The 15,470-nt window shown below is 34.2% G+C and overlaps 1 protein-coding gene across 1 annotated transcript; it reads left to right on the forward strand.

Moving 5' to 3' along the window:
* The first annotated feature begins 4,325 nt into the window (after positions 1-4,325).
* On the forward strand, positions 4,326-6,300 carry LOC125863206 (uncharacterized). Its single transcript, XM_049543374.1, has 3 exons — positions 4,326-4,653; positions 4,734-4,966; positions 5,767-6,300. Exons 1-3 carry the CDS (start codon positions 4,350-4,352, stop codon positions 6,043-6,045), a joined length of 816 nt encoding a protein of 271 aa, XP_049399331.1. The 5' UTR covers positions 4,326-4,349; the 3' UTR covers positions 6,046-6,300.
* The last annotated feature ends 9,170 nt before the right edge of the window (positions 6,301-15,470 follow it).

Raw genomic sequence — 15,470 nt, forward strand, 5'->3', positions numbered from 1 at the left:
TAAACCTTATCTCACTTTAGAAAAATGAAGGGTAAAAAGGCAAAGGTGAGGAGCACGCTAGCTAGGTGGAGTTTCCTTATTTTTTTTCAATTGAGTGATAATTTAATCATAAAATTTCTCTTTTACCTTTAATAATATAATTTATAGTCGCATAAGGTGCATGAATGTTTTAGACCACAAAATTCAAAAGACTTTTTTCTCTCTCTCTTATATTTTATGTAAAATCAAACAATGCTACATAAATTAAAACGGAAGAAGTAATGATCTTAAGTAAGCTAAAATATTTATGTAACCATGAAAGAGTAGCTTTATAAACTTGGTAAGGATCAGGTGAAACTTGATACCGGTAAAATAAATAATTGGTCATAGCAATTGTTAGAGTTTTATGACAAACTTCTATCTCCTCCCACTCTGCCTCTTCTCTATCGCCCAAACAACATTTCACATAATATGGCTGTCACAACCTAAACGCCGAGATGATGATAGCACACACCCGAGAACCCCCAAAAGGTGTGTAAGCCAAAAGAAATACACATATGAGACTTTCGAAACGTGGTATCATAATTATAAAAAGGATCAAATACATTTTTCTTGAATCTGAAATACATCTCAAGTCTTCGAAAAGAAAGTTAAAAACTTTAAACGATGGACGGAGACTAATGGCGTTGTGCAAAGTAGGATCTCACCACAACTCTGAAAGAGGGAACTCCGTTGGAATTCAATCAATCGTTATGAGGCTCACCTTGACTAGGATCTGCATAAAAGGGATAACATAAGTAGGGGGTGAGTATAATCCACAAGTACTCAGTAGCTTAGACCGACTGAGTATAAGCAATTAAACATACTTAATAACTACACTATGAACGCTTCTACCTACACATAGAAAAGTCCCATTCCGGCATCGATGCCTCCAATTTATATAAAATAGCGCGAGTAAATTAAACACATAAGATTACATATAATAATCAAATCAACATATAAACAAGTCACACGACACAACTTGACTGACCAATATGATGCAATGATTGGATGTTGTGGTGGTACCAAGGTCGTCGCACAACCCGTCGTATACACCTTGCCGATCCTCTAACTTTTAGACTAGGACTCATGTAAGACTCACAATTCATATACCAATCTCAATATCTCATCAATTTGCCATCTTAGCATGGTCAATGATATTAGTAAGGTGCCACATTTTCTTTCTTAGAAAGATAATATTTTTTCACTTTCTCATATTTTCATGAACAATGATATGATGCATGAGGATGAATGCATCACAACACATGCAACACAAGTCATAATCAATCCATCATTGGGTTTCAATTGTACAAAGTTCCCAAATTTAACAAGTCATGACATATTTTCTCAAATGATAAAGCTGGAGGAATCCATTTGAAATCAATCTTTAGCACTTTAGAAATCATTTCTTTCATTTTATGATGTTCAGAAATTAACTCAACCCCCTAACTCGAGCATCTCAATGTCAAAAATAAGATAAGTCACAGATCCCCTCGCTCGGGCAATTACTCAAATATCGCAGACTTTCCACAACATTTAACACTACTACACAAGCCTGCACACAGGCTAAACATCACAATAAGGCATACGATGTAAAACAGCGAGATCAACACTTACCAACTTCTAAAACACATTCTGCCACTCAGTTCACTGTTGACTTCCTAAGAACAGGTTAGTTACTCATCTCAGTCTAAAAGAGGGATAGAAAAACCTACCTCAAGGCCAAAACTTCACCCGAACAACTCTATAGGAGAAAATCCTAATCACATGTTAACGGGAACGATCCTCAACTATCAAGAATGGAAAAAGTTCATAAAAAGGAGTCCAATAGCGCCCATATTGATAGGGTTTGAAACTGGTGGTAAAATGGTCAAAAAATCACTTCAAAAAGCGAAAGGATTTATCATATATATATATTGATAAAAATCAAGTTCTACTAACCAAAAGAGATTTATGGTTGAAAAACCCACTAAAACGATCAAGGAACGTGTTCCAAATCAAGGTTTTACTAATTTTTCAACTTTGGGAGAAAAAACCCCAATAATCAACTTTGAATTCAAGATTTTAAGATTTTTCGAAAGATAAAAACAGAAGGAATTAGTAAATAATTGATAAAGACACTTACCCAAATGAATCTACTCAAGACACCCCTAAAAAATATCGTCTCCTAAGCTCCCAACCGAATGAAAAATGGTGGAATGTGAAAAATGGGATGAATTCCCGAATATACACTTCCAAGTCTAAAAATTGGGGTCCGAAAATGTGGGCCAAGTGTCGCAAACGCGGCCTACTAGACTGTTGAGGCTCGTGAACGCGGGAATATCTTCGCGATCGCGGAGCATAGTGCACTTGCGAACGCGGACAAATCCTCTTACGAACACGGTGCCTCAGGTACCCTCTTTCCCTGAACACTCTAGGAAACTCACAAACGTGGGACTCTTGCACCAGAAAACAAAAAAAGGCTAAGTTCAAGTCTCTGACCTAACCCTGAATCTGATAAATATAAATTGGACATGCTACCCCATTAGAATCGACATTCCAGACTCAATGGAATCGTCATATTTCCGAAAAGAGGTCAAATTATGAAATTCCCTCCCGGAACACTCTTAAGGTAAAATTCAACTTCTGACCCAAACACTCAAAACTCAACCCAAGGCCTCGGAAACCTTACCAACCGATGGACTAGCTCAAACTCGACGTTACGGACGTGGTGGAACTGACAGAATTCCCATCCAACACTCAAAACTCAAAGTGTTGACCAAAGTCAACCCTATCAAGAATTCTCAACTTAAGAGGGGTCAAATCACCAAAAGCACATGCGATCGCATCGGGGACTGCACCAACCATTCCAGAAAAACAAACTAAGCATGAAAAAACTACGGGGAAGGTCAAAATGGTTATTTCACAATTAAAAGCAAATTCACAAGAAATGGAACATTACAATAACAAACATGTATTCAATTAGTGGCGGAGCCACATACACTTGATGAGGGGTGTCCTCCCCTTCGTCGGAAAATTATATTGTGTAGCCAGATAAATATATTTTTTATGTGTATATATATCCCATATTGACTGGCTTCTAGCAATTTTACTTCTTTATATTTTGACACCCCTTAGTCAAAATTCTTGTTCTGCCACTGAATTCAATATTAACTATCTTTATACTTTATATCAACTATATTTATATTTGTATCAATTGTGTTATAACAATTTGTATTCTAGTTCAAACAATGCTTCACATAATACATCAAACACACACACACACACATACACACACACACACACACATATATATATATATATATTCATTATCAACTATATTTATATTTGGTATCAATTGCATTATTACTATTTGTATATACAAGTAAAATGAAACACGAATTGATTAAATAACATAATTTGAACACCCTTAACATAACAAGTTGTTAATTGATATAGCCCAGTGGTTTCACGTCCTTAGAATGAGGAAGTGCTTGTGTGTTCAAATCTCATTACTTTTACTTTTTGAAAAGAGTTTTTGTTGTGCTATTTCTGGACACCCTTTGTGAAATTCCTGGCTCCGCCACTGTTTGTATAGAGAGTAAGAAAGAGGGAAAGAGTCCTTATCTAGTGATATATATATCTTTGATCTCATTGGGTATCAAAATCCCATGTGTAGCAATTAATGCAACTTGGCAATCTCTAATCCATCAATTTCCCATGATGTTTACAAGGGGGCCCCAACCAATTGTTGTTCTCTCATATGTGATTTGTTGAGATTAATTATAATATGATATCTCTTATAAATAGCCAATGAATTATTACATTATTGGCTGCATATACACCGAAGTATATTAATAAAAATGGAGCACTGGAAGGACCTTAGCGGAAAAGTAGTGATTTCACCTCCTTAGAATGAGGAGGTGCTCGTGTGTTTGAATCTCATAACAAACATGTATTCAGTATAAACTATAATTGTATTTTATATCAACTGTATTTATAATTCGTATCTATTGTATTATGACTATTTGTATTTCAGTCCAAACAATGCTTCGTACATAATATAACAAACATATATTTTGTATCAACTATATTTGTATTTTGTATCAATTGCATTATTACTACAATTTGTATAGAGAGTAAGAAAGAGGGAAAGAATCCTTATCTAGTGATATCTATATCTTTGATCTCATGGGGTATCAAAACCCCATGATGTTAACAAGGGGGGCCCAACCAATTGTTGTTCTCTCATATGTTATTTGTTGAGATTAATTATAATATGATATCTCTTATAAATAGCCAATGAATTATTACATTATTGGCTGCATATACACCGAAGTATATTAATAAAAATGGAGCACTGGAAGGACCTTAGCGGAAAAGTAGTGATGGTGACGGGTGCATCGTCAGGAATCGGGTTAGAGTTCTGTCTCGACTTGGCCAAAGCCGGTTGCAACATCATTGCTGCTGCTCGTCGTGTTGACAGACTGAAATCTCTATGCAACCAAATTAATAGTAATTCAAAGGGACCTCCACGTGCAATCGCGATCCAACTTGATGTTACCACTGATGGTGCTACAATTGAGTCCGTAGTACAAATAGCTTGGGACGCCTTTGGACGTATTGATGCCTTGGTTAACAATGCCGGCATTACAGGTAATCCATAATTGAGTATACTGTATACATTTGAGGTATATGATAAAAAAATTTATTGTTTGAGTATGTAATGTGTATAGGTAATGTGCACTCTTCACTAGAAATGCCAGAGAAGGAGTGGGACAATGTCTTTAACACGAACCTAAAAGGGGCATGGTTGGTGTCTAAATATGTATGTAGACGTATACGCGATGCTAAACAGGGCGGAGGGTCTGTTATTAATATCTCTTCAATGGCTGGTTTGAATCGGGGAGTATTCATAGGGGGTCTTGCTTACGCTTCTTCAAAAATGGCTCTTGACATGCTCACTAAGGTACCTACTTGCAAAAAAGAATTCAAAATTTCTTTTATAAAAGTATTTAATTTTTCTTATTTCATTTTCCCTCCCTCCTCAAATACTAATTTAGATATTATTTTATCTTTTCAAAAAAATAATTCTACCCACTTAGCTCACCTAACCTTCAGCTTCCATTTTTTCTCATTTTGTGTTAGATATATACATATCGAAAATATTTTTTACTTGCCGCGGCAAGACTTTTTAAATTTATTTATTTATTTATATTATATTCGGTGCACTAGTAGAATTTTTTTTTCTAAAAATATATGTACGTACATATCTAACACAAAATGAGAAAAATGTAAAAAAAAAAAAAAAAATTATGAGTGGAGGGATTTTTTTTTTGGGAGGGTGAAGTATGAATTTTTTAAAAATATTTTATAAAAGATTTTTTTTTTAAAAAAGGATGGGGGATTANAGGGGGGGGAGTGGGGGGATGTGGTGGAGTGGGATAAGAAAAATAATTTAAATTTAATTTTTAAATATATTTTTTCGATAGTAATACTTTAATCTTTAATTTTTAATTAATATTAATAGTTTATTATTTAATTTTTATCAAGGTGAAATATTTTATTTATGTGGAATGTTGTGTGTCAAGGTTTTTTCAAATAAAAGAGAGTGCATTACACACAACATTTATGTGTGTTTCTCAAACTAGAAAGTGATAGTTTAGGTATGAAACTCACACTCTCAATAGTTTAGGTATGAAACTAAAAAAAAAGGATAGTTTAGGTGTGTTTTTGACACTTATCTCAATATATATTAATGAATGACAGAATATGGCGGTCGAATTGGGAGTAGACAAGATCAGAGTGAATTCAATAGCCCCAGGATATTTCAAATCAGAGATAACAGGGTGCCTTATGGAAAAGAAATGGTTCGGTAATTATACTAGGAGAACCATTCCTCTGAGAACATTGGGAACGATAGATCCAGCTTTAACATCAATGGTGAGGTACTTAATTCACGATTCTTCTGAATATGTTTCTGGTAATGTCTTCATCGTTGATGCTGGAACTTCCTTACCAGGTGTCCCCATTTTCTCATCACTCTAATCATAAAGGTGGATTCTTCGTTTGAAGTTTATAGATTCTCATAATGATCTCAGGTTAATATAAAATATTGATTTAGTTCATAAAAAATATACACGCATATATAATGGTGTATCTACTATGTTGGAGATAAATGTCAATAAGGGTTTATTTTGCCTTTGATGTGATAAGCCCACTGAGAAGTTATTGTATTATTGCAAAGTATATCTAATATGCAGAATGATTTGGGAGATTTTTATACTTGGCTTGAATTATAATTTGGACTTTTCTACTTACGATTTTATCTAATGAGCACTCAAATTTGATGAAACTCAACTTCTTAAACCACTTTAACGTAAAGTAACTCTCAATCATGTTGATGTTGCAGTTCGTGTCACATAAAATTTGCAATTTTTTTTTAACAACAATGTAGATTCCATTTCAAAGCAAAAGGTTACAGAGGAGGACCAAACCTTACTCATACAAGAGTAGCTAGAATGGTAGGCCATTCTTACAATTTTAGCTTCCAAAAATAAAGCAAAAGAGGAAGATTGTTCCTAGTATAGTTAGGTTTCCCAAAAAAGTCTAGTATAGAATATCTAGTACTATTCAAGAAGAGCTCAATCAGGGTCGAAGATAAAAGTGTTTTTCCTTAATCTGATTCTAAAGTATGGACGAGCTTCTTCATCATTCTTCATAGTGGCTACAATCTTCCTTGGTAAGTGAAAAGTTTCAGTGAAGAAGTCATTTTTCCTATCAAGCTCCGCATAGTTGGCCAAGAGATCAGAAGTGTTATTCCCTTCCTTGAATATATGAATGAACTGAAAATTTCCCTTTGAAGTCATATTATGGATGTCATTAATTTCCTCCTTAATGCTCCATGTTGTAGTTGTAGCTTTGTTGATCATGTTAATATTAGTCAAGGAATCAAATTCTATAGTAAGAACATTGAAACCATGATCAATACACCATTTCAATCCAATCTTGATAGCCCGTGCCTCGGCCAAGTTGTTAGAAGAGTGACCAAAATATGTTGTGAAAGCCATGATCATATGACCCATATGATTCCTCAAAATACCTCCACCACCGACACTTCCTGGATTGCCCTTAGAGCAACCGTCAACATTAAGCTTGTATTCTCCGTAATTAGGCTTACTCCACAAGACGGGGGTGATATCTATCTTTGGCTTGATCTTCTCCATCATCCGACAAATGCTTCGAAATTTTGTGGGAAACTTTAGGGAAGGGAACTGGGAAGTGAGGATCAAATGGATATGGTATGTGGCTTGATGAATAATGTTGCCAGAGTTAATTTTGGTGCCTTCATACTTATAAGTGCATCTATGTTTCCATAATTCCCAGCAAATCACAGAAGGAAGGCATTGAGTGGTCATTTCAAGCACTTTGTTGGTGGATTTAATACGCCACCATCTCATAAGCTTAGTACGAATGCTATCAGAATTAGGTCAGAGCAGTCCCAAAGTATGTTCAAAAAATTTCCAAACTTTCTCCGCTATTTGACCATAGCTAAACAGGTGGTTGATGTTCTCATTCATACCATTGTGACAACAAAAGCATCTGGAAGGTCCCTGCACACCAAAACGAGATAATGAATCATCCGTAGCCAACTTATTGTTAAGGAGTCTAAGCATATGAAAGGAAATTTTGAAAGGCAATTTTGTATGCCAAATATTTTTAGAAGTCGGGGAGGAGCCATTAGATTGTCTAAGAGCATTCCAGGCAGATTTTGAGGAGAAAGAGCCTGTGTGTTCAGGTGTCCAGATAGCATGGTCTTGATTACCTGCAAAAATCTTGATAGTTAAAATGTGAACAACTAAATCAGAAGGTAAAATTTCATGAAGCTTACTAGTGTTCCAGTGATTAGAATTAATAAAGTCAGAGACTTTAGTATTCTTCGAATGAGTACTTTGGTCCACCAACATAGCAAGAGCCCCTCTGTTAGTCCAATTATCCCACCAAAAAGAAAGATTTCCATTGCCCACTTTCCAAAGAATATTATCTTCACAATCATTCCTGGCATCCATGAGCCTTCTCCAAATGTGAGATTGAGAATAATTCATTTTCCTGGAAACAAGATGAATTCTTTTGCAATATTTGGCTTCTAAGAACTTAGTGAGAGGAGAATTTTGAGTTCTAAAGTTCCACCAAGCTTTAGCCGCAAAAGTATTGCAAATGTCATGGAGAGATTTGAACCCCACTCCCCCTTCTATTTTGGGGTAGCAAAGTTTTTTCCAAGAGATCCAATGGTATTTTCTCTTGCCTTCCGAGGACCCCCAAAAGAAGTTAGCAAGAGATTTTTCAATAAGATCAAGAATAGTCTTCGGAGGATGAGCCACAGAGATGATATGTAAGGGCATCAAATGCAACACTGATCTAATAAGAACAACTTTGCCACTCGTAAAGAGCAAATTACCCAACCATCCTTGAGTTCTGTTGACAATTTTAGAGACCATATTACTAAAGTAGGTAATTTTCTTTCTTCTCGAATAAATAGGGCATCCCATATAGTTAATAGGGAAGAGGGAGTGAAAAAATTCAGTAAGAATTTTAATATCCTCAATAAGCTGGACAGGAGTATTAGCAGAAATTAAAAAAAGTGGATTTTTTCTTATTAACCATTTGACCAGAAACTTGCTCATAGGTATCCAACTTCTTAATCATCATAGCAATAGAAAGAAGATCACCAGAAGAGAAAAGAATTGTATCATCCGCAAAAGTAAGGTGAGTAATAAGGGGGCTACCTTTATCAATAGAGTATGGAATAAAGTTGTCTAGAGGTAGTTGATCCATTAAATTACTAAGCAATTCTGCACCCATAACAAACAGGGAAGGGGACAAAGGATCACCCTGCTTAAGACCTCAAGAAGATTTAAAGAAACCATACCTGACTCCATTGATAATGATAGAATACCAATTGTTAGAGATCAATCTAACAATCATATCAATCCAGGGCTCTGAGAAACCCAAGTGTCTCATAACCAAGCACAAGAAATCCCAAGCAACCCTGTCAAATGCTTTAGCCATATCTAATTTGAAGACAACATTGCCATTTACATTTTTTCTGTTCAAATTATGAACAAGTTCTTGAGTAAGCATGACATTGTCGGAAATGGATCTACCTTTCAGGAAACCGCTTTGATTAGGAGAGATGATCTTATTCATAATTTTAGAAAGCCTATTGTTAAGCAATTTAGAGATGATCTTAGAGATGAAGTTGCTCAAACTAATAGGTCTAAAATCAGTGAATTCTTGGGGGTTGTCCACTTTAGGAATAAGAACTAGATTGGTATGCGTGAACGCTCTGGGAAGTTCATTACCAGCAAAGAAATCCAGAATAACCATCAACAGTTCAGAAGAGATAATGTTCCAGCAAAATTGAAAGAACTTACCTGATATGCCATTCGGACCAGGAGAGTTAGCACTGCTCATGGAGAAAACAACTTCTTTGAGCTCTTCCATGTTCGGGAGTTCTGTTAACATTTTGTTGTCATCTTTATCTACCACTCTCGACAACCTTCTAAGAATAGAATAATCTCTACAAGTGGTCTCTTGGGAGAACTGTTGCTCAAAGAACAAAATGGCTTCAGCGGCAATATCGTCGGTGTTATCAAGCCATGTGCCATCCTGCTTTTTAATTCTAGAAAGATGTAATTTTTTCCTTCTAGAGTTAATAATAGAATGAAAAAACTTAGTGTTATTATCCCCATCATTAAACCATTTGAGACTGGCCTTTTGTCTCCAAAAAGATTCTTCCTTCTTAATATGCATAATGAGCAAAGCATTAGTGCAATTATACTCCATTCTATTAGCCTCAGAGTTATTAGTCAAAAAAAAATTCTCCTTTAAGCTTGAAGCTCTTTGGTCTTTTCAAAGATGTTACCAATTGTGTTTCTAGACCAATGTGACAGACTTTTACAAACATTCTTAAGCTTGAGATGAAATTTCCACATAGGGATCCCTTCAACATGAATGATCCAAGCATCTTCAACTACTTGCATAAAACCTTCATGTTCTGTCCAAAATCAAGGAACCGAAAGTATTTCTTTGGTTCCCTTAGAGAGTTGGAAATGTAGATTAACATAGAAGCATGATCAGACCCGGTTCTAACCAAATGCTCAACAGATGATTCTGAGAACGTTTGGATCCACTCAGAATTGGCAAGCGCTCTATCCAATCTAGCCCAGATCATCCTTTTAGGAGCCCGACCATTACACCAAGTGTAGGGAGAGCCAGTGAAGCCCATGTCAAGAAGACCACTATCCAAGATACAATTGATCAAAGGCATACTCTTAGAGATATTATGAGCATTACCGCCCTTTTTTTCTTCTGGAGTAATTATGGAATTAAAATCCCCTATCACCATCCAAGGAGAAGAGTTCACAGTAGCAAAGTTCTTAATATCATCCCAAAGATCTTGCCTCTGATGCATCTTACATTTGGCATACACAATATAGATGTATAAGGATGCACCATTGTTATTAAAGGAACATGTGACAATTTGGTCATTCTCAGCAATAACATTGCACTCCAGAGTAGTGTCTCCAAAGATCCAAATTTTATTATTGAGATTGGCATGAGCAAAGTCAAAACCCAATCTTCTTTTATATCTATGCAGTTTAGATCTATTAGGGGAAGGTTCTGTGACTGCAATGAAGCTGAGATTATGAGTTCTTTTGAGTTGAATAAGTCTGTCAAAAGCACCTTGAGAATTGGTGCCTCTAATATTCCAAATAAGTGACTTAATCATTAAAAATTTGCGGATAGATCATCATTGCTCTGTGAGTATTTCACAGAAGGAATACCTTTGCCTCTTCGTCCTGTCCTACCTCCTCTGTATGGCAGACCTCCTCTTGTAGATTCTAGTCCTCTGGGAGATAGGTTATGCTTGTCAGATATATCGTCAAAAGCTTGGTCAATTTCATTTGAAGGGATAGATTGAGAAACAAATGCTTCAACATGTTGGATAGTAGTATCAACATTATTGATAGAGATATTTTCTAGATTGTCTTCACTAGAGTTAGCTTGGTCCTCCATACTTTCATACTCATCTTCAGTATCACTAACAATAAGATTTTCATTATCATCGTTGTCTGGTTCTTGGTCGGACATCATAAAATCAGAATCCACGCCATTATCACTTTCATAGTCAGAAACAACATTTTCTTCATGTATGTTCATCCTTGTGGGATTTCTTGCTTCATATTTGTTGGAACCATGGTCTTGTGGGGGATCCGGGGGTTTGTGTTGTGGTATGTTTTGACTGTTATCCTTCAAAATTGTAATCCGTTTAGTAGCTTGAAGGGTGTTGTTCACACGATCAGTTTGGCTAGGCATTTGAATGTGGCTTTGTATAATGTTTTTGGGATCGGAAGCTTCTGGGGTGTTGCTAGTATCAGGAATTTGGTTTGATGTACCTCGAATTTGATTAGAAATAGAAACCTGGGAAGTACTAGGTTGAGTTCCATGTAAAGAGGCTGAATAATTTTGCTTTGTATTTTCTTGGTTGCTTTGGTTGGGTATCATCTGGGAAGTGTTTTGTGTGGGTATCCATTGAACTTTCTTCTTTTTGTCTTTTCCAATGTCATTGTTCTTGTGAGAAGCAGCCCTTTGAACATTCAAGTCGGAATCATTTTAGTTATGGAAAAACTTGGTATTAAGCTGATGAGTATTGTTGTCGTGAAGTGAATCATGCCGAGCTCCATTGTTGTTGTTTTGAGGATTTTGACCAGTTTTCATTAGCCCTTCATCATTGTTCTTGTAAGCATTCCTTTTAGCATTTTTAGGAACTTCCCATTGTTCATTGTCAACCTCCTTGCTAGGGATCTCTTTAGACTTGAAAGTTTCCTCTCTCTTTTTGTTTCTACAAGAGTTTTGATCATGGCCTTGCATTGCACAATAGAGACAATATGAAGGAGCTCCTTCATATTCAATATCTAACCAATAACCATCTTCGACGTTAGAATCCAATCTATTAAAGCCCACCCATAGTTGATCTTGCTTGGGTTTTAGCAAATCGATTTCGACTTTAAGTTTCGCCACATTACCTCTTGATTTGGAGTAGGTAACCATATCTGGAGCCATAGCAGTCCCTATAGAGCTTACCATTCTGGAAAGAATATCCCATCTAAATAAATGCCAAGGAAGTTGATGGATTAAAATCCAAAAAAGGAGCTATAGTGGTCTCATTCTCTGGTACAAAATCGGGGGTCCATCTAATGATCTTCATACTATAAGGACCAAGAGTAATGAAAGGCTTAAAATATATCAAAATCCAAAACAAAAATTGAATTTGTTTTAGGAAAGGGTTAATTTTTTTAGGAGCTAAAAATGGAAGAACAAAAAATTGAAAGGGCAACAGTTCAAAATCCAATAATTTTCACTTATCAAGCAATTGATTTTACAAAGAAAGAAGGGAGAAGGCACAAGTACCTCCTTAGACTATGACCGAAATTCCAGAGACACACCTTAAATAAACTAAGGTCATATTAGCCTCCTAAACACATTTTATATATAATATTGTACACCTCTTGGCTTACGTGGCACACCCCGTGACTCCACGCAGTTGAGGCGCTTGGGATATATTTGGATGCCACGTATGTCAAAAAGGAGTAATAATTACAAAAAAAAAAAAAAGAGTTAGGGGGGTAATAGGACCTTAGTTTAGTTAAGGTGTGTTTCTAGGATTTTGATCATAGTCTAGGGAGGTACTTCTACCTTTTCCCAAGAAAGAATAAATATTATCTATTAGTCAAATATTTTTTTGGCAATAAGTCTATTTTGGATTTTTTCTAAAATAGATTGAAAATAGCCACAAAAGATGGAGAACTTTTCTTAGGTCATTTCGTCTTCCTTTTCTTTTTTTTAGCAAATTTATACCACTAGACAGTGATCTAGTGGCTTTTTTTTATTAATAATAAACAGAAAAAAAAATTCTCAATAGGACTAAGTACAAGTAAGGAAGGCTAGCTAGGCCTTATCTTATCAATCTTAATGAGATATCTATCCTCTACTAATTAGCAATAATGAAGAAAATACGAGCTAGAGAGAACTAGATATTCTATGATTATCATAAAGTTTATAATATACTCTATGATGATATTACAAGTGAGGATTCTTAAATAATAAAAAATCATAAAAGCCAATGAGAGAGTTGAGTTATCAACCTCAACCTTCCTTTTACAAATGTATAAACTAAAAGAGATAGATTGACCATCTAAAGAAACTTGAAGTATGTTTCTCTTGTCTTCTTCTTCAAATCTGTCCAATAACACTTGATAGTTCTTCACTTCTTGGCTTTATTGGATAGTTGTTGACACTATCATATGATTTTGTTTCGCCAGTCGCATCGATAGGTGCCTTGGAACAAACTCCTTAGTCACTTTACCATCCTAACTATGCTTTACCAATTTTGATATATGGCTCTTTCTTCAAAATCTCTTTTATAAAAGTATCTAATGAGATATCTATCCTCTACCATTTAGTTACATCACAAAAATGATTTCAAGACGAGCCTAGTAAAAAGAGCCATATATCAAAATAATTTCGATGGTAAATATATTATAGGGAAAATAATTGTTTTAGTCCCTGTGTTATTGTCTTATTTTGGTTTTCTTACTTCCCAGGTTTAACCTTTAATTAATTATAATAAATTATTTTAGTCCTTCTACTAACGGTGATAACCAATACAAACAGATTTGTTATTTCTGTCAAGGGCAATTATGCTACTTCACATAATATTATATTACTATAGTTTAAAAAAAAAAAAAAAACAGATTCACGTGACAAACACATTTCACAAGAAATTGTTCCGTCCAAAGTATAGTGTTGGATTGTAAAAGTTAAGTGTTTATAATATTACTTTGTAAAGCTCTTTCTCTCTCCATATCTTTGTAGATTTTTTTCACTTAATTTAAGAATCTATGTTTAGTTATGAAAATCTAAAATTCTAACTTCAAATTATATTTGAAATTTGATGAACAACATATAATCTACTTTTCAACTCATTTTTCATTTTTAGAAATCCTGTTTAAGTACAGTTCAACATGAACATTATTCCAACTATCTTGGCAAGAATTATAATCAAACATAACTTAATTATTTCTTGGATCTAAAGGCTTTGACTATATCAAAAGGCCAATACCAATTATTATAGGAAAAATTATTTAACTACACACAATTTATTATCATATTTTCTTATTTTCCCTATCAATTCGAAAAATATAAAAAATCCCTTCTTTTCCTTCCATCATCCCCTTTTCCGGATACATTAATTTGAAATATCATATCCATATTTTCCTTCCTTTTTTCGCATCACAAATCTTCCCATAATTACATCAATTAATCTATTTTTGAATTTCAAATCTTTTCTATTTTCAATTAATGATTTCAAATTATTCAAAAGGTAGATTTCTTTCCATCACTTCAATTTCCAAATTTTTTTTAAAAAAAAAATTTCATTGCCCCATTGAAATCTTATTGAACCTTTGCAATTTTAGTTAATCATATCGTCGTTGAAAATTTTTCTTGAAAAATATTTATTTTCTTTTAATGTATCTACTGTTGAAAAACGTCCAAAAAAAAAGAAGAAAAAAGTTGGATCTGCCATTGCACGACCATCACTATTAAAGGTGCATATTTTTAATGTATCTCATTTATTTTGAGCCTTAAATTAATCTTTGTTAGTGTTATCATTGATCTGATACATCACTGCTATAATAACATTTGTTTTATGCAATGTATCATATTCATATTTAAGGTATTGATACATAACTCTAATGTTGTTGAATCTTCAATTAATGTTTATCATGTTCAATATAAATGTACTTGATACATAAACTTTGTGTTATGTATTACACACAAACGTGATATTTAACTTATATATAAGCAAACGTGATGATGACCTGTTTTTCTTTATTTAATATATTGCGTGAATTATTAGCCCCCTCTAATATATTATCCTCTTCTTTGCCATTATTGCCTACAAAGTTTTAAAAAATCATTTTCTTTAACAAAGAATTGGAAAAACTTTTAAATTTGACGAGAATTTTAAGTGTATTTCACTAATATTACAAGATCAAAAGTGTATTTTGGTTCAGTTAATCAAGTAAAGGGTGTTTTTAAGTATTTCATTCCTTTATTTTTATTTGTTCACGATATTAAAAATAGATATTCATTTTTACTTGTTTAAATTGAAAATGAAGAGATAACTTATCATTTAGTTATTAATTAGCCATTATTATTAACTTATAAAAAGTTATTTAATTTTCTAAAATATTGAATTTATTATATTCAAATGCTGATACAATAATATTGACATTTTATTTTCTATTTATTATATATCCATGAGGTGTGTCATGTGTGTGCAATAAACATCTATCCCACTAGCTATTTTCTTGAGTATTTAAATCTCAAAATTACGTNGCCATTAT

Source organism: Solanum stenotomum, chromosome 4, assembly GCF_019186545.1.
Source record: "Solanum stenotomum isolate F172 chromosome 4, ASM1918654v1, whole genome shotgun sequence".
NCBI lineage: Eukaryota > Viridiplantae > Streptophyta > Magnoliopsida > Solanales > Solanaceae > Solanum > Solanum stenotomum.

Coding starts and splice junctions, on each gene's coding strand:
- LOC125863206 (XM_049543374.1), top strand. CDS start 4,350: ATGGAGCACTGGAAGGACCTTAGCGGAAAAGTAGTGATGGTGACGGGT. Junction 4,654..4,733: donor TAACAATGCCGGCATTACAG/GTAATCCATAAT, acceptor TAATGTGTATAG/GTAATGTGCACTCTTCACTA. Junction 4,967..5,766: donor CTCTTGACATGCTCACTAAG/GTACCTACTTGC, acceptor AATGAATGACAG/AATATGGCGGTCGAATTGGG.